The sequence below is a fragment of the Poecilia mexicana genome, unplaced genomic scaffold (genome assembly GCF_051168715.1).
Source record: "Poecilia mexicana isolate PSO_F unplaced genomic scaffold, ASM5116871v1 scaffold_5, whole genome shotgun sequence".
NCBI classification, from domain to species: domain Eukaryota; kingdom Metazoa; phylum Chordata; class Actinopteri; order Cyprinodontiformes; family Poeciliidae; genus Poecilia; species Poecilia mexicana.
Window position 1 is genome coordinate 17,416,627 of NW_028263374.1, and position 20,147 is coordinate 17,436,773.

Here is a 20,147-nt window from a genome sequence, read left to right on the forward strand (position 1 = left end):
TAACAAAGTAAAAACCCAACATTTCTCTCATGCACTCAGAAACCTTGCTATATTGGTCTAAGTACCTTTCAGTCCTACTCACCTAGTAATTCACATGCAACCTTCCTGAGCCTCAGTGATGGCTACATAAGCACCGGTGAGTGAGACATAAGAGGTTCTTGATAAAGTCACATAAAGGAGATTTGTTAAGAACAACACTGACAATTCTGTGGAGCTAGTTAAAGAAAACGTTGAAGTATTTTGACAATTAAATTTTGGTAAAACCACAAATGAAAAAAGTTAGACAGAAGGAAATTAGATAACTACTTGGGGCTAGTTTTTGCTTATAGTGATCATGTTTTAGTGGAACTTGTAATAATATACCGTAAGTAATTCAAGATAGATGTGCTAGGCCGTTATTTTAGAAAGGTGATAATACACAGACTTGTACAAAATATGAACATTATGTTGTTTTTGACCAATAGCTTTACATTTAGTGACTAATGTCCAGGCTAAAGATGTTCAGAGTTACTAATTTATTGATGCCAAAGCTTTTAACAAAACAAAGGTTTACATTTATAGTTAGTACTTTGCACATTTCCATATAATGTGGGTATAGATGTTGACACGACATCATATTTCAGTCTCTGATGTTTTTTCAGTTTTCACCATGTGCATCTGATCATTCTTTGAGTTAAACATTTTGACACTGTGTTTTGTGTGTTGGAGTTTTTAGACATTTTGTTTTCTGAAGTTTGTTTTTTCTGTTTATTTTTCTTTCATCTTCTACTATGCCTTAGCTTTTCTAGTCCTATTGTTTGTTTGCTATAACTTCCGTTGGTATACTTTTCATTTTGTCTCCATCAGTCAGTGTTATGGTGCAGTTGTAATAAAATGTATTTACTCTTGTTATCCTGCTTTCTGGGTTCCTGAACTTTCTGTTGTTTCATGCATGATGTTTCCTGGCACTTCGGTCCTGTTAGTTTGGAGGAGATATAACGCAGCTGATAATGCTTTTTTTTTTACTTCCAGCAGTGATCTCCGCTTGTTAGTCCTAGGTTTTGGTCATCCACTTTTAACATTGTCTTTGAAAAGAAAGATCGTTTGTTTCATAACAAGAACAGGCATAGAAGTTTGACACAATCATAAATGCTCACATTTCAAAACCAATGAAAAGTGAGTACTTGCAACTTCATAAATAGAAAAATCAGACACCCTTTTCTATGTTTTTTTCTGAAAAGGCTGATCTCAAACTAGACTTGATTTCTAATCATCAAAAAGCCAACTAAAACCTACGCTTGACTCTAACACGTTTTACCCACAACTATATGTTTTCATAGGAATCCACACAACGTCAACAATATTAACTGAGACAAATATTCTTTCCTGTAATACTGCAAGCAGCTGTGTTGCTACCCTGTCAATATTATTAAACCGTATGTTTATCCATCCAACGGAGGTCAGCCTGATTTTGATTTTTATTCATTTGTCGGTTGCTCTTTTCTGAACTTGGAGCATTATTATCTTTCAAAGTGTTGCATCAGGTTCAAGCAACTCTCTTGAGCAGACATCGGTTTTTAAACAGAGAGAAATATTAAAAGCAGAACAAAGCAACAAACTTTCCGCATATGAAACACTTTGAAATATATCAGAAACAATGGGCCAAGGTAAAGTTTGTTATAATTTCAGCGGAAAGCAGTTGTTTTGATGTAAAAATACCTCAAACAATGGACAGCGGAGCAGCTCAGCAAAGCTCATTCATGCTTGCAGACACGCCCATATCCGGCCTTTCAATAATACATGTATTTCATTGTTTATTCACCTGAACTTATGAAAATGATAAAGCAAAGAAAGCGAGTAGAGAAAATAATATGTGGAACCACTGAGCGTCAAACCTCCAGGGCCTTATGATAACATTTCACCCTAAACAATCCTAAGAGATGAAGGACAATAGAAGGAAGCGATATAGTGCTGAAGTTACACTAGGAGGACTTAATTTGAGAGAAATAATGCCTATACAATGAGCCTAATAAATGCACATATGCTAGCAATCAGTCTAAATGCATGCAATAGCTGTGACTCCCTCTTTTGTGAAGAACTTGCAGAGGCTGGAGAGAAAAATGAGAGGACACATAATTAGAGAAACATTGGTTTTAGGCTGGGAATTCTCAGTACCACTGAAAACATGGTTTATTAAAATATAAATAGAATTTGATGCATCTATTCATCAAGTTAGGATATTAAATCAATGTCAGTTTGTAACCAATAGTGCAGAATAACACTAAATTAATGCTCCACAGAAAATCTATGCTTTCGATATGAAACATTCATGCAGTGTAAGCTTGAACAGTGTGTCTCATGTGTGTAGCTTGCTCCTTTGAGAACGACAGAAGCTGTTGTCAGCTTTGTCTCACAACCCCTGCAATAGATTTTTTTGTGGCGACCCACTTGTACATTGAGAAAAAAACTATCAATAGAAGGGAGAGAAATTTTCCATAACCCTTTCTGCATAATTACTGAGGTTTTGTCCAAGAAAAGCATCTGTATTTAACGTCTGTTGGCCTTGAATGAGTTAGAGTACATGTTCTCATGGGTTTGCTAACCTGTGTTGCTACATATCTGAACAAACAATACAATGCTTGTCTTTAGTGTACAGTTGTACAGTGGTCATCTGATCTAGATAGCATTTTTTGAGGAAATTTATGTCAGAGTTTTAATATCCTTTTCTTGTGCTGTGAAACTGGGTCACATTTTGAGTTCTGTGCTGTTAATTCAGCTGCCATCCCCCAGTCAAACTTTTTAGCATCATGCATCTTTGAAGCTTGCTGGGGTAACTTTTGGTATTCAAAATTGTGGTTTCTATGAGTTTTCCTTCAGTGCAGAAAAAAACCATATCCAGTGTCCTATATTACACAAGTCGGCACAGATCTATAGCTGGAGTGTTGAGAGCTAACTCTAAATCTCATAGTTTTGCAGATTAGCACATTTAAGCCTTTTGGAATGTGACATCAACTAAAAAGAATTGTTGAAGTGCGTTTGTAATTGTATTTATTTGTTTGCATATTTATGAACGCAGGTTTTGTTAAAAGGTCATAAACATTGAATGTGTTACCACGAGTACAAAACCTTATTGGTGTCAGTTGTATGAGTCCAAATTGGTGGATGCCTGATCCAGTCTCAGAACTATCAGCATATTTACCATTAAATCTCTTCTAGCATGCTGGTGTAGAAGGAAAGAGAAATGGAGTAGGAGTTATCCTGCAGGAGGAGTTTGATAGGAATATTCTGGAAGTGAAGGGGGTGTCAGATGGGCTGATGAGACTCAAAATTGAAGGTGTGATTATAAATGTTGTTAGTGGTTATGCCCTACAGGTAGGATGTGTATAAGAAGAGAAGCAGAAATTCTAGAGTGACCTAGAGTGATGCAAAGTTGAGAGAATGGTGATTGGTGCAGACTTTACCCAACATGTTTAAGGGAACAAAGGTGATGAGGAAGTGATGGCCATGTTTGGTATACAGGATTTCTTAAAACCCTGTATATCAAACATCTCATAAAATACTATTCTCTTGCTCAATACACATTACATTTCTGGTTCTTCAAAAATAAAAGCACTTCCTACTTAATGAATTCAGACATATATCATTAACTGATATCATCCTATTTATGTTATTTTTCCCTGAATATTAATATTTATATTTCCTTTTCCGGGTAAATATTATATCATAATTTTCCAAATGCATTACATATTATGGCTAATGATTTTTAATTCATAATTAATTCAATTAATTGTAATTATTAGAGACTTGAGAATTGACTGCAACTGGGGAAAAAAACAACTTCATTTTGACATAACAAAGCCGTAAATGTGATATTTACCTGACCGAAACCTTTTATTTCTTTCAGGATGTGAGCTACATCAAGTTCCACCATCAAAGTGTGTCTTATCCTTCTACTCCAAGATCTGCTGATACAAGCCAGCATGTGCAGCTAGAGAATCCTCTAGCTTCTGAATCTCCGAGAACAAACCCAGCATCACCAAGACAAGATTTAACTAACACCTGCATGCAGTATCCATGCAGCGGAAGAGCTGAACCAGCGAGGATGGTCCCTGCACGTTGCCACTCACCCAGCAGAAGCAGGCACAAGTCTGGAAAGGCAGATCAGGTTTTGGGTTCAAATATCAGCGTTTCACTTTGTAGGAGCCTTCTCCAAGAGGTTCACTTCAATGACTCCAAACAGCATAAGGTAGGACTCAAAGACTGTCGCCCACTTTACATTATATCTCTCAAAGTGCTCTTATGGATAATATTTTCCTTTGCCTTGTTATAATTCACTGAATGGATGTAGATGAGATTCTGCACCTAGTTACTCCCATTGCGAGCTCCCACTTTTGATGTTACAGTGTACAGCTGCAAAACAGTGGCTTTCCAGCATTCACAAGAAATGCATCCTCAGTAAGATAACTATTGAATCAGGTTTGACTGTAGTAGTTTTTCAGTTAAAAGCCAAACAAGTTAATCTTTTTAACTTCAGTATTGTCATTGCTCTTCTTGTTTTGTAATTTCATATAGCTGCTCAAGCTTGAAATTTTTATGGAATAACTGAAAATGATCAAGTGAGACGGCCATAGATGGAGGAGAAATTCCCACCTTCTTTGAGGACATTTTTCTGTAAATATATTTAACAGTCAAAACCTGACTCTGAGCCACTGTCAGCAGTGCCCGCAGGCATCGGTTCCTCTAAAAAAAAAAAGCTCGGGTGAATCCACCGTAAACTGTTTGTCCCGCATCAAACATCAGACAGAGGTGACAGAAGAGCAGGTGAACGCAGAGCTGGCTCAATCAAACATCCAAATGCTTGTGGGGAGTTTTGTGGACGCCACAGTGGGATAAAACAGACAGCTGTTGTTTGTTTTATTTCCACAAAAGTTGATTAATGAACCAAAATAAACATAATTGCCTTTAAGCGGGCTGCCTGTGTTCTGTAGAACTTCCAGTAAATTTCTTATTTATGCTTAGCTCTGCTGTTAAAACTCAGTTTTGAAGCCTCATAAGAAACAGTCATCATATTAAATCATTTTATGATATTTTTACTACGGTTCTTTACAAAAGTTTTTAGGCATCCTTATCTTTTCCACATTTTGTCATGTTACATCCACAAACCTTTGTGTATTTCACTCAGATCGTATGTAGGCCTACATCAAAATAGTGTAGTTTGAGGTGAGAGGAATTTTGAAATTTTCCACATATAAAAACACATGAAAAATGTAACCTGAGTTAGTATCCTTCCAATTTAATACTTTTTAAGAATACCTTTGCTGCAGTTGCATTCTTCTGGGGGAAAACCTCCACCAGTTCTTCACATGTAGAGACTAAAATTATTCTCCTTTGTACAGTAGCTCAAGTTCAATTAGATTAGATGGTGGTGAACTTAATGGGGCTAAGTATAAATGAATCCTGCACTTTCCAGACTTTTATCTGTGGAAAAAAAGATTAACACGTTTAATTTTCCTTCCACTTCATAGCTACGCTGGCCTGGCCAATGCCTTCCTACGCAATTTCGCTCTATTCTCATCGCCCTTCATTTCGCCGTCTGCGTTTTGCCCCATTGAGCTCTATTTCTCAGAATCCATTTCACCCTGGCCAATCAGCAAACAGAAGGAGGAGTTATGAAGAATGGCGATGAGTTTCTGTGCTGTTTTTGAATTGTAGTCTGCCTGTGGTTGTAGCTTGGCAACGGTGGCAGAGGAAGTGAACATTCAGTCCATGTTGGCCGCGCTTTCCAGATATTGAACAATTAAACTTGGAGCTTCTCTCTTTGCAGCAGGGGTACGGTTGTTTACAGTGCACACAACTCGTGGCGTAGCTTCCTTCACAATTGAGCTGGAGCATTACAAATGTCACGGCCAAATGTTAGTGACTGGGCACAATCAGATCCAACTGTTTAAATTTCAACATGGACAACATCTGCAGCAAGCAGTTGTTTCTAAATAGACGAGGTTTCAGACCCTCTGTACGAAGCAAAGCAGAGAATAAGGGGCTTTTACCAGGCTACACTTTTGTACTGTGTTGTGCAGATCTGTCACACAAATCGCAGTAAAATACATTATTGTTTATAGTTGTAAGCTAATGTGTAAAAGTATAAAGTGTATAAATAATCCTGTAAAGCTGCCTACCTGTTTCTACATCAGCTATGATCACTGTTAGTTCAGACAACTAAAGGGGTTACCAAAAATGTGTTTCAGGATTAAACTATAACAACAATTGAGTGGAGTCCCTTGCTTATATCGAACACATCTAGGATCTGAGAGGAGTCAGCTGAAGTGATCTCAAGGCCTGAAGCAAGTTCTGTATCAAAGCTGTTGGTTTTTGCATGCGCACAACTCTCTGCTGAGTGATATCGCAGCATCCTTCATCAGTGCAACTCCTCACCGCTGATTTGTGCCAACTCCAGCAGGCAGCACGCAGTGATGGCTTTGAGTGAAATGTTGTCAGAGAAATATGACAAGGGGTTTGTTTCCCCTCCTGCAGCTCCAGTGTATTGACTACCATTGATTCGGCACAAGAGTCCCTTACACTTTGTCTGACAAATCAAGTTACCATAGGACTCTCCTAAATCAATAGATGCACTGTTTAAAGAGGGTTAAAGCAACAGAGCAAGTCCAGCACTACCTTAATGTCTGCCTGGCATCCAGGCTGCAGTTAAACTTTTCAGACTATGTTGACTGCAAAGAATACAGTACTTACAGATTCATACACCTCGGACCTTTTTTACAATTTGCCACATTGTAAAAAGTGGCAAGCTGCCATTTTTTACAATGTGGGATCACAAATGTCAATGTTTTATTGTAATAATGATAATAATAGTAATAATAATAGACCAGCACAAAGTGGCCAGTAATTGTTAAGTAGAAGGAAAATGAATGCCAAGAATCTAAAATGTCTCTGCCCTTATAAGTCTATAAAGATGCAGTTCAGGTCACCTAATTAGTAAATGAAATGCAATTGTGTGTAATGTAATCCCAACATAATACAGCTCTGCTTAGGCTTCATGGGTTTGTCAGAGAGCAGCTGAGGTGCAAGAATCTGTTGACAGGACACCTATTAGTCCTCCAAAGATAAAGGATTTGTTAAAAAATAAAAATAAAAGCAACAACAGTAGTGTAAGGTTGTTGTAAAGTAAGTATGTAAGATTATGTAAGGGGCACAAACATCCATGAAGGTGCTTGGGTTAGCAAAAATCAAGTGATTTTTTTGTTTTGTTTTGTTTTGTTTTGTTCTACATTAAAATTGCAGTGACGGAAAACTAAAAACCTAAAAACACCATCCTCACTGTATGACATGGTAGCGGCAGCATCATGCTTTGGGGATGCTGTTTTTCAAGAGGGTCAGAGAAGCTGGTCAGCATTGATGGAAAGACTAGTGGAACTAAATGCAGAGCCAAAAGAAAAAAGAGTTGAGAAAGTTAAGATGCATGAGAATGAGCAGTTTATGCCCCAGCCCAGCTGAGAGCCTGTAGTGGAAACTGTTTTTTCACAGACGTCCTGCATCAAAACCGGGATGCGGCTGTATAAATGAGTGTGAATTTTGTTTGCTTTTATTGATAAATCATGCGTTTAATTTTGTTGTTGTTGCCTAACAACATGTGGAAAAGTTCAAGGGGTATGTAATAAACAGGGTCTGTTAGTCACGTCTTTGAATTTAGTGTGTAGCTTGCAAAAAAAAAAAAAAAAAAAAAAAAAATTGATAGCCTCCAAATGAGTGATCTCTATCTTTTATGGATAATAAATTTAAAGGGAGAAGAAAATGAGATTCTGAGGACTGTTGAGTCGAGTAATTATGCCTCACAACTGCAAGCCAGCACAAGGATGTGTGAAGACGATGACGAGGAACTCCAAATGCTGGCAAGCCTGAAAAGACAGCAGGACGAAGACGAATGTAGGGCTCCTGCCCTCAGCGCATCTCAAGTCCACCAGTGTGATGTCAGCATCAGCCTGAGCAGCGACGACGCCTCAACCTGGACCCACATCTCACAAGTATGCGCCATCACGCTCTGATACTTTCCATCAGCCCTCGTTAACTCTTTCCTAACAAACCCTGCTCAGCAGAGTGATGTAGTCATTAGTAGGTTGTCCTTCTGTCTGAAATATTTCCTTTGACCCCGGTTGACCCTCACTCTTGCTAATTTCCATTTCAAGCCCCTACATATGCCACCCTGAAGTGCTAATGCATCTTCTTCTCTACAGTACTTTCTGCATTACAAAGGATTGAGAAGATAGTAGCACTTTTATTGGGCTTTTCCTGCTTTTAAGAGTACACTGGCATCACATCCGCAGCACCCTCAGTGACTGAAAATTATTTAGGTCAGTTGAAATTATCCCCCAGAAGTCTTTACAGAATTCAAAGATGGTGCAGTTTGCTCTTGGCTACTGAAGGTCATTATATTATGATCCATTAGCATATGCACGACTCTTTTATGAAGACAGAACACTGCTGGCTTCACTGTAGAATCCCCAGTGAATAAAAATCATCACAGAAGCTCAGGTTTTGGGGCTGTTGGCAACTCTGTACATGCAGGTTTCCTTTACAGTGCTGGGATAAACAGAAGTGGTACCAAAGGGATTTTCATCCTGTGGTTTAGTTTGAGGACACACAGATATGGTCACCAATAATATATATATATATATATATATATATATATATATATATATATATATATATATATATATATATATATATATATATATATATATATATATATATATATATATATATATAAAAACAAGTTCCTGAAGCCTTCAAGAGATTCAGTTTTTACCGAAGGACTGAGAGAGATTTACAGAAGTGATCTCTAGTCAGTTGCATTGTTTAAAAGTCTTAATATGCACAGTATGACAACAGCACCACCAACAGTATATGGGGGAAATGCTTTTAAATAAAGAGAAGATGGAAACACAGCACAACACATTGTGAGAGCAGATATAGATTTGGAGACACTGTAACAAATAAAACCTCCAACAAAAATGAAGTGATGCATTTAGAACCAGAAGATAATCATGAAACCTTAATAGAAAAGGCAGGCACTCACAGGAAATGACAAGCCATTTCTTGTCCCTGGATGCTGTGATTTCAGTGATTCCCACCGCTGTCATTCGTGCCATTGTTGCTGGTTTCACTGCTTCAGCAGCCACTGTAAGAGCCCAGACAGAAGTTCTCCCCCGGGCGATGCTGTGCGAGGCTTGCATTACTAGCAGTCTACTTGTAGATTAAGCAGTTGTGTGAAATTAGGTGTCACATTTACATGTGGTCTCAGACTTTATAGGTAGGGGATTTTTGGGGGGGCAAAAAGAAGTCTTACATTGCCTTTCAAATGTATTAAATATTTTTTCCTATTTTATCAGGACTCTGCTCTGTGGTTAGACTGTGAAGAAACATATTTTCAGAGAAAGGGTAGCTCTTTATTTTTTTATTATTTTGAACAAGGCAACATGGGGGACATGTTGCCTCAATTAAACTGAGAACTAAAGAACATAAAGTGAGACATGACTATGCATAATTTTCTGTGGCGTTTTTTTTCACAGTGCCTTGCAAAAGTTTTTGTGCTCCTTCCTCATTTTGTCAGAAGCAGACTAATAGAAGTCAGCTCTGTTGTGTAATAAGATCTCCTCTTCATTATTTTGAAACCACCAGGCTGCCTCAGTTAAAGTGAATGAAGTTGAAGTTAGAAACGATCATGCATAACCTTCAGTGGATTTATTTACAGCATCTTGCTAGAGTAATACGTAGTAGTGCAGAATTGTAAGATGGAAGGAAACTGTTACATAAAATGTTATTTGCATTTGTATTCAGTGAACCACTGATACAACACTTTGCAAAACCGTCTTTTACCACAACGACAGCTACAAGGTGTTGAGGTCTTTGCTATCTTTGTATTTTTGGTCTGAGTCTAAAAGTGGTTTTTATTGACACTAAAAGACAATGAGGTTATCTTTTAGTGTCAGTATGCCTGTATGTGTAGTGTTGTTGTCCTGCTGGAAAGAAAAACTAAATTCCAGTCTTAAGTCTTTTGAAACTTGTTTTCTTCCAAGATTGCCCTGTGTTTAGCTCCATCCATCTTCCCATAATTTCTAAATAATTTTCCTCTTTCCTTGCCAAAGAAATAATCGAAGAGTGCGATGAGGCCGCAGTTGTGTGGGGCTCTTCTGCTCAGGGTGATGTGCAATGTTAGTTTTCTGCCACATATTGCATTTTTCATGTATTTCAATAAGATTTAATTTTGGTCTCATCTGACCAAAAATGCTTTTTGTAAGATGTTTTCTACCTTCCAAACTTTGCTTGTGGCAAATTGCAAACGGGACTACTTATGAGCCTCTTTCTATTCTGGTTTTCTTTCTACACTGGTCCAGAATGACCAGACTCTAGTGTCCACAACTAATAGTTGACAGACGCTCCCACTTGAGTTGTAGATCTCTACATCTGCTCCAGAGTTATGGGCCTCTTGGTTGCTGATTTCTCTGATTAATGACCTCCTTCCCAGGGCTGTTAAGTTTAGGTGGATGTCTGGATAACTTTGCGATTCTGCCGTAATCTTCCCATTTCCAAAGTGTCAACAACATATTGCTCTGTGACATGGACGATGCTTGGCTTATTTCAAACCCTACTTTAAGCTTCTCTACAACTTTCTCCCTGAATTTTCTGCTGTGCTCATTGGTTTTAATGGTGTTGTCTTTTAGTAATGGTCTCTAACCTACCCTCTAAGGTCTTCACAAGAAAGCTGGATTTAAACTGAGCTGCAGTTACACATAGGTGGACTATTTACTAAATATGTGATTATCGAAGGCAGTTGTTTAAACTGGAATTTATTTAGGGGTATCTGTTTCAATGGGGCTGAATACTTATGCATGCCACATTTTCTGGATCTCTGCTTGCAAATAAAAAAAAAATGAAAATCATGTTTTCTTCTGTCTTTTCCTAAATTTGGCAAATGACATTTGTGTTTTCAGTGAAAAAATTGGAAAAAGCTAAAACGAATTTAATACTTTTGCTTTTATCTTGACAATAATAACCACAGATGGAAGTCTGATTCAAGCAGAACCCCCAAAATGCCCAAAAGCATATAACACATGACAACACCAAGAAATGTTTTTTTTATTCTTTCAAAAATTGATTTTTTTTTTTTCTTCCCTTGCACCAAAAACATTTGCCAAGTTGACTATGACAGTTGCTGTGAGGAATTTAAATGGTTAAGACATACGACTAGACTCCGGTGTTTTAAATGCCACAAAAGCGTTTGTAGAGAGCTTCATCCAGTCGCCTCATCAAAAGAGCTTTCTTACATGTCAGTGTTGACTAAACAGCTCATGACAAGCCTGCAACTTGCACGATGATAAAAGCTCAACAATCACCAGCAACACAGAGTGCCCTGACAATCTTCCCCAACAAATGGGGCATTCCTTTGTTTGTTATGAAAACGCCTTTCTTGACCGATCCTGCCACAACAATTCAAGGCGGACTGACTTCGGCTCCATTTTGTAGTTGCCAGGGTGATTTTTTTTTTTTTTTATGTTTATGGTGAGATGCCTGAGAAGTAGCAACAGTGATGACATCAGCATCTTTTAAAAAAGTTCTTTTTTTTTTTTTTTACCTAAAGTACTTGGATCAGCTTGACAGAATAAAAGGAGAGGAAGCTCTGAAACAGCTTGGCACAGCACTTTTCCTATAGGAGGTCACATGCCGCCACAAACATTTTCTCATCTTTGGGAGGAATAGATAAGAGATTCCAGTGTTCAGATACAACACTATGTGGATAAAAGCACTTAATGTAGAGGCTACGTAGCCTAACCTTTGTGTTGAAAAAGTCCAATTTCCTGCTAAAATGTTAACACAATGGTCTCTTTGCTTATATTTCATGTTGGTTAAAAGGTTTATGAAAACTTACATTTCTAATATTAATGTAAAAATTAAACCTATACATCCATTAGTGGTGTGTGATTTATCTTGCAAGAGAGAGGCTGGCTCTTTTCCCAGCTTTCTTTGGGAAGGAGGTGGAGTAAACCCACCACATCAGGGCCAAAATGGTGAACTGACACCCACTTGTGCTCACACCCAGTTCAGAATCAGTAATTAACCTAACATGCTTGGTTTTAGATAGGTGTTGTCTGTAGCTGCAGGCCAGTGAGGAAAAACCCACACACACGGGCAGAAAGGCAGGCCAGTCAGATCAAATCTACATCTGTCCTCCTGAAGGGAGAATGTATGAACTACAACATATAATAAAAAAAAAAAAAATCAAACTTTAAACTGTTTTTAATGTTAAGATTAAAACACACAAGGGCCTGTCAGACATTTTGTAATTTTGCCAATTATTGACCACCGATTTTTTTTCAGGGCTTGACCTGCTGATATGGCTTCTAGCTGATTCTGGGTTCTCTTCAGCTGCCAGCTGATTTCAGAACTTTCTTTTTCTACATTACTGAGACTTTATAAAATAAAGGGGGAAGAAGGGTTGTTCATTTTCCAGGCACATAGTATCATTTTATAGCACAATCAAGTAACTATGCTACCTTCACTTATTGTGAAAATGCTGCATATATCAGAAACTACTTGAAATAAAGTTAACATTGCATTATACTTGTATCTGGCACTTTGAAATTGCCTGTGTCTTTTTAAGAACCTCCTGGCCTCTCTGACACTCCAACTTCAGCACCTCCCACGTCAACTTTTGAGTACAGAAAATGATATGGAACAGTTTTTCTCTTCTGCTTTTTTATCTTTGTAGTGTTAACACAGCTTTTCTACAGTTTGACTTTTCTGTATCTTCCTTTCGTAAAACAAGACGTACACTGAGGCAACAAAATGTTTCATGAAATATAGTTAAAAGGTAAGCGAGTTAGAAAATAGCCTTCCATATTAATTAATACATCTTGTATTACATTTTCCTTTACGTCCAATAAAGTTTTATTTACACTGAATTTGTAATATAATTACAGTTGAAAGCCGTGGCTGAGCAAGGTTTCAATTAGAGCTACACAATACACGTTTGTTACACTTAAGAGCAAATATTCATTGTTACTGCCTCGCCTGTAAATGTGTTTGGGCAGTAAGCAGTGGAAGTAAACACTTGGAGCTGCATATATAGAAAATGAAAGAGAACTGCCATGAGACAAGTTGGGACACCTTTCAACTCCCGAAAACAGCCTTGATTAAAAGAAATGCTCTTGAGGTAAACAGTAATTTTCTGCTGTGGTTTATTTAAACATGTTTGCCTATGGGGTTGCAATGCATGCTTTTATTAAAAGCTTCTTACTGAATGTTTAAATTTTTTTTTTGTTGTTGTTGTTGTGCTCCCAAAAAGTCCTAATTTTACCAGAGACAAACACAGCTCCTAAGGTTTTCTCTGTTTTTGCAGGGTCGCATTACTCACATGCAAGATCCTAATGTACAAAAGTGGAGTGAGGTGGAGCGATAATAAACTACAGCTCCATGATCACTGATGATAACACAGTGAGACAATGCAAGCAATTGAGATGTCAGCTGTAAAAGCCAGTCGTCTTGTATGGTTTTTTTTTGTTTTTTTCTGAGAGACTCAGCAGCAACTTGTGTGTCAGACATGCCATCAGTGCATCAGCTACAGCTGCTGAATTGAACTTTCAAACCACGTTTTGCTGTCAGGCAAATGGAAAATAGTGTTTGTTCAAAATAAATGATGTACGTTGTAGAACAGCAGATGCACTTCTGTGTTCTGTTCAATGCAAGTGCTTTGTTTGAAATTCCAGTTTATCTAAGTTTACATGACAAAATGTGGGGCTGTTTTTTTTTTATGTTACAGTGGAATACTGACATGGTTCCTAACCTTCAGTTTCTGGGTGTTTTTCTTTCCTAGTCCTCTCCAGGTAACATGTCATCGTCAGTCCATTTTACCTGTGGGATTCCACAGGGTGCAATTTTAGTTTCTACTACAAGATTAAATAAGAAAGGCAGTGGGACAACTCAGACGGACCAAATTAAATCAAGCAATGCAAAGACTAAAGCTCCAGTGTGCCTGTTTCTTCATCAAAGTCTTCTAATAAAATAGCCCTTACACTCAAAAACACTCCTGAGACTATAATATGGTATTTAGCCTCAGCAAGATCTGTCTGTCTGTTTGTTTCTGCCTTTCTTGCAGTTGTTTTAGTTTTGAATTATACATCAGATTATTATTTCTTTTCTGTTTTATGGATGCCTTGATCTCGTTGTGTTGACCTTTCACAGCCCACCTGTTTGTTCTGGTTCTTAGATCTCTTGTGTGTTTCTGTTTTTCTTCTCTTTTCTTTGGTTTCAATAAAAATCCTAGCTTTTTTTTTTTTTTTTTGACTTGCTAGCCTGTTACACTTCAAATAATGCCCTTAAAAGAAATTAAAAACAGAAAACAAGACATTATTCTCAAAAGTGAAAACAAAAATCTGCTAATGGATCTAATAGTTTTTATCTACACTCAAGACTTATTGACTTAAGACAAGCTCAGACATCTTACTGAAAAGTTTCTTGTACATTAGTTTTATTTCAAGTGTACTAATATGTACTAAAAACTAGGACAATAACAGCTGATAAGATTTTGTGTTTTGGCAGTGCATCTTTGTGTAGAACCAGGAAATGTACTTGTACAACACAAAAATAACTTTTTGCCCCAATCTGACCAGCCAGCATGATGCATACATAAATTACATAGAAATGTGGAACTAAAGAACTATAGGCTTTTGTAAGAATTCCCTCTAGGTCTTCTTCATTTTCCAGGATGAGTAGTTCCAGTTGTACAGTTTGTGTTGGAGACGTGAGTTGATATTCTGAACCGTGTCTCCACAAGACACGTCTCACACTGAGTATAATGCCGACCTGAGGGACGTGTTCCAGAAATACAGAAATTACTCCATTGATAATAGGAGCCACACTGGCATGGTTTAATTCTCAGACAAGAGTGCATTGAATTTGACCATGGATCTCCACAAATGCGAAAGGAAATACAGATCTTATGGGTCCATATGCATTTCTCAAGGATGCAAGAACGGGTGTAAAGCAGAGAATAAATCAAAGTACATCTCGGCAGATGAATTCAAAGCTGTCTTCCTCTGGTTTGCCCTCGCTGCAGGGCTGCACGTGCACCTGCCACAGGGCAGCCTTTTGAAGACCCCATGTAAAACATGGGTGGGGCCCTGTCAGAAGAAATGCGATTTCCAGAGTGTATGCTCGCCATGCAGAAAGGTCAGGGACCAGATGGGCTGGTTTATCACTTTAAAGCAAGTGTGCACTGCCTTCTGGATTCTATAGTTTTATCTGGGGAACGCTTTAGAAATGGGTTTGTAGACGTTTTAACTCTGACACATTTGAATTTGTTTGTTTTTTATCCAAATTTCAAAAGCTGTGATACTAAACAGTAGTTTCATAATAGGTCATAGAGAAGTGTACACTCACCGGCCACTTTATTAGGTACACATGCTCGTGCATATGCAAATCCAATGACAGAAACTCAATTCAGTTAGATATCCAGAGACTTCTCGGTGAAGTTCAACCCGAGCTCAGAATGGTGAGGAAAGGGAATTTAAGTGAAGCTGAATGGCGGCATGGCCGTTGCCCCTGATGTACTGGGATTTTCATGCACAACCTTTTCTTGGATTTACAGAGAATGGTCCAAATAAGAGGAAACAACCAGAGAGCAGCAGTGTCAGTGCATCAAAACTTGAAGCAGATGGCCTACAGCAGCACAAGGCCACACAGGTACCGCTCCTGTCAGCTAAGAACACAAAACCGAGGCTTTAATTCACACAGCTAGCTGAGTACTGCTGGTTGACCATCCTTTTTTCACCAGAGTACACCCATCTTGTGATGGCTTTTTCCAGCAGGGTAATGTCACAAAGCTCAAGTAATCTCAAATCGGTTTCTTGACTGTGACAATAAGTTCACTGTACTCCAGTGGCCGCCACAGTTGCTTGAGCTCATCTAACAGAGAACCTCAGGAATCTGGTGGAGAGATTTGCATCATGGATGTGTAGCTGACCACTCTGCAGCAACGGTGAGATGCTCGTGCTGTCATGTTAATATGGACCAAGATCTCTTAGGAGTGTTTCTAACACTTAGCTGAATCTGTAAAGAAAATGAGTATTAAAACAGTTCTGAAGGGAAAAATGGGGTCCAACTTAGTTATAGCAAGGTGTACCTAATAAAACGGCTGGTGACTATATCTCTGTAATAGAAAGAATCCTGGATATACTTAAGTTTAATTTATTATTTTATTCAACAGGGGCAGGGCCCATTATTTAGCTGTTTAATATAACATAATACAAAAGCATTTTAAAAATATTAACATTGTATCCTAGTTACCTGTATGATTTACCAAAAGAAACATGTTAATAGTTTTCTTTCTTAACAATTACAATTATAAACACAACACAGTACAATTAGAAAGAAAAGAAAATATCTTTTAAAAGAACTACATTGAGAAAAACAGGTGTTTTCAACTGCAATATTTTTTTTATAGATCGCACACAACATTTGTTTGCTATTTGTTCATCACTTAGGGAAGAACAGCTATGAAATTGATGCATTTGCATTTGGAAACTGTGGCTGCAGACACACAATATGTAGTCAAACAAGCTCTCAGTGCGAGTTTAACCAGCCATCCTTAGGTTGCAGAAACAAATCAAAATCTATCAGAGAGACAGCAGGAACGCTGAGAATGAGAAAGAAAAAGAAAAACAGTACAGCTTGGTACATTCTGTGATAGAAAAAAAAAAGTGCACTTTGAGTTTAACAACATTAAAGGACCTAGAGGTCCATAGGAGACAGCTGTGGTGGCAAAGCTTTCAATATTAAAGAAAAAGCTCCTCAGAAAAAAATGCAGTTAAGAGAAGAATGCTGTAGAGTAGAACGGTGGATCGTTATCCACATCTGTCATGAAACTTCATTAGTGCAAATATTGAGACTTTACCCTGAGGTGCAAATCATTCATTCACCATTACTCAAGAACAACATTCTTTAATGGGCAAAAGATCGACATTAACCAGTATGCTGAATACAGAATAGGAGAAGGGAATGTTAAAATGGCTTATGATCTGAACCATATATCAACTTGGAAACATGTGGAGAAAGTAAGATAGCAAGGACACGCATGGCTTGTGTTGTCACCGGGTCACAAGTGTCTGCTGATGATCCGATGGGCCAAAGCATTCAAAGGTATTATGCAGGAAAGGAAGTTGTGCTCTCTGCTCTGATAGACTCAAATGCAGCAAATCGGATGACATTGTTTCATTGAACAGATAGGCAGTGACCCAAAGCATCCACAGCGGCATCCAGTGATTTTATTTTATTTTTTTTATTTTTTATTTAAGGTAAAATGGCGCAAAGTTATTGGGTCGCGAAGTGAATCTCATTCGCACCGATGAAGATCAGCTGAAGAATATCAATATAACACAACAGGAGTAAAGTTTTGCAAAATCCTCCACACCTCAGTATTTTTCCTGGAATACTATGTCCCCTTCCTACCCAATTTCTAAGTTCAGTCCCTTCTAATTTACAACTGCTACAAACATCTGATTTTGTGAAATTCTCTCTGTGCAGAAGAGAGGCTAAATGCCCTGCGACAATTATCTGTGGAAAACTGCCACTTTCTGTTTTGGAAGCATCGATGTTTGACAAACGGTAACCTTCATTACTCATCCAGGACAAAAAAAAAAAAAAAAGATCTTTCTCTCTTCATGCAGATAATTTTTTTTTTGTCTCTAAATCACATACTTAGTGCTGTTCTTCACACTGACATGTCATTGACGTGACAAAATAATAACAAGAATTTCTGGAAATGTGCTGAACTTGGGCATTGGTGACATTTTAAAGCAGCTTCTGACTTTTTTTTTTTTTTTCATCTAGGCAGTGAATCAGGGACATCATTATCAGAAGGAAATGAACCCCTTGCTTCAATCAAACCCAAGGTAAAAGAACTCGTCTCTCTATAGACGTGTATTTTATTGTTTTTTTATTTAAAATACAATATAAACTACAAACTTTTTTGGGGTAGATGAGGACATGTTTTTTATTTTTTTTTCGCACACTCAAATGCATTGCACTCCAGTGTCTTACTATGAAAAGACTTGCTCCCATTAAACAGAACTGACATGCCGTCTAACCTCTTTGCGTATTGGATTATTAATAGCCTTGGTGAAGAGAAGACAATAGTTTTTAAAATTGTAAGCACCACTGATGTACATCATGCATTGCCTTAGAAACAAACGGCCTTGAAGCCCAGAGTTAGGCATACAAAAAAAAAAAAGAAAGTTAGAAAATCACAATCAGATGGTTACCAGTGACTGCAATATTTACTCTAAATGTCAACTGTCAGATGGATGTGTAGGCTGGGGCTTATCTTGCTCTCAGAAGACTCCAAATAAACTTGGAGTATGTCAGGTACTGTGCTTTTCTTCTCCCGGAACTGCTGTTGTCATTTTCACAATGGCATTTTTTCCCCCCATCTTTTTCTTTGTTTTTAGCAGATTATCATGCTTGGCAGGCTTCATATCTGGAAACTATCTGATAAGAAGTTTAATTTTGCTGGGAAATTTGATGTACACATTTGATTTGAGCTTCTGAAAATTAAAAGAGCACATCTTTTCCCTTTCTGTGGTGCAGGAGATTCAGTTGTCTTTAATGCAGAACAACAATTAGACATGGCCAACATTGTTTTACTTGCCTGCAGATTAAAGTGAAATTCAAAACTAATAAAATTCTAAGTAGTAATCTGTTATTACTGGAGGAGAAGGAATTGTTTAATAATTCCAGGCTTCATTTAAGTTTAAAGCTGAACTACCTTCTGCTGCATAACAAAAATCTTCTTACTGGTGGGAAAGACGGTCTGAAATGTTTCACACCTATCATTTATATGTGTCATTTTGTAATTTTTCACAAAAAGGTGAGAAAAATTTGATTGTATAACCCTAATGTAGAGTGGATTAAAAAACTGAGAACAATGTGGATCATTTAGAATTGTTTTCAACATTGTTGTGCCCTACAAATAACACCACATAATTATTTGTGGAAGACACATTTGTCGTGCAAAAATAATACTGAACATCATAAAAAATAACCAATTCTCACAGTGAAGCATGGTGGGGGGAGCATCTTGTTTTGAGCTTTTTGTTTCTTCAGCTCAAACTGGGACTATAAGTCAAGATGGAGGGAATTATAAGGAGTTCTGCTTACAGCTCAATGTTAGTGCAAAACCTACAGGCTTTTCTTAGACAACTAATCATGCAAAATAATTTCCAAACCTATACGTCCAAATCGGCCATAGAATTTGCGGGTTCGACGGAGGAAGGTTCTTAGAATGAGCCAGCCAGAGTCCAGACCTGAGTCTGATTTTTAGAGGAGAGGGCAAATAATACCAAGTCAAGATGTGCCATGTTGATAGGGCCCCTATCCAAAAAGACAATAACAAAATGAAAAGATGCATCATCAGCTTGAAGGTATCTAAAACCAATATTTTACCTTCTCTGTTTTAACCTAAAAATATTTAATTTGTTTTTTTGTTGGTTTTTTTTTAAGTTGAGTTGTATAGGATCTAGGTCACAATAAAGGCATGCAAAGTTCAGAAGTTGTTTATCTTGGCCTCAAGTCGTTTACATCACAGAAAATAGGCATTCCAACAGGGCTGTGCTATCTCTTCATGCTCACTGTCTGTCAAATTTGTTTTGGTCCTCGGAGAGAAGGAAGCTTAGCGGATTGAGTTATTTTAAAATAGGTTCAAAACCTCCTCTAATGCATCTGTTGCTTTCATTAAAAAAACAATAAAAACAAAGAGTGATAAATAATCTAGCATTGCAAACATGTCACAGTGTACCGCTCAGTCTCACTGAGACTGAATCCCAGCCTTTATCTGGGCTGTATTGTGCACTATTTATCCATCTGAGCGCCCTGCTGTGGCAGTGTATGAATGGATCCAGTTGTCCTTGGAGGCTTCTGCAGACATTATATCGCGCCAGCACTCGCTAAAGCACAGCCGCGTCTCTGTGCTTGTCCATCTCTTTACGGGTGTACACAACCATGTGATGTGTTACAAAGGAAGACAAAGGGGTTGCATCACAGATCGTGCTACTGCAAAATATGCAACTCCCTCCAACCACCCACCCAAACGCTTCTGATTTATTGAT

At 37.9% G+C, this 20,147-nt stretch overlaps 1 protein-coding gene across 3 annotated transcripts in view; it reads left to right on the top strand.

Moving 5' to 3' along the window:
• cfap20dc (CFAP20 domain containing) overlaps positions 1 to 20,147 on the top strand; it is a 42,550-nt gene that overhangs the window by 17,454 nt on the left and 4,949 nt on the right. For all 3 annotated transcript variants that reach the window (XM_088005666.1, XM_014988110.2, XM_088005667.1), the window contains 3 exons: positions 3,884 to 4,225; positions 7,776 to 8,015; positions 17,875 to 17,936. In XM_088005666.1, the coding sequence (XP_087861792.1) occupies positions 3,884 to 4,225; positions 7,776 to 8,015; positions 17,875 to 17,936 (644 nt within the window). The remainder of the gene's footprint in view (positions 1 to 3,883; positions 4,226 to 7,775; positions 8,016 to 17,874; positions 17,937 to 20,147) is intronic.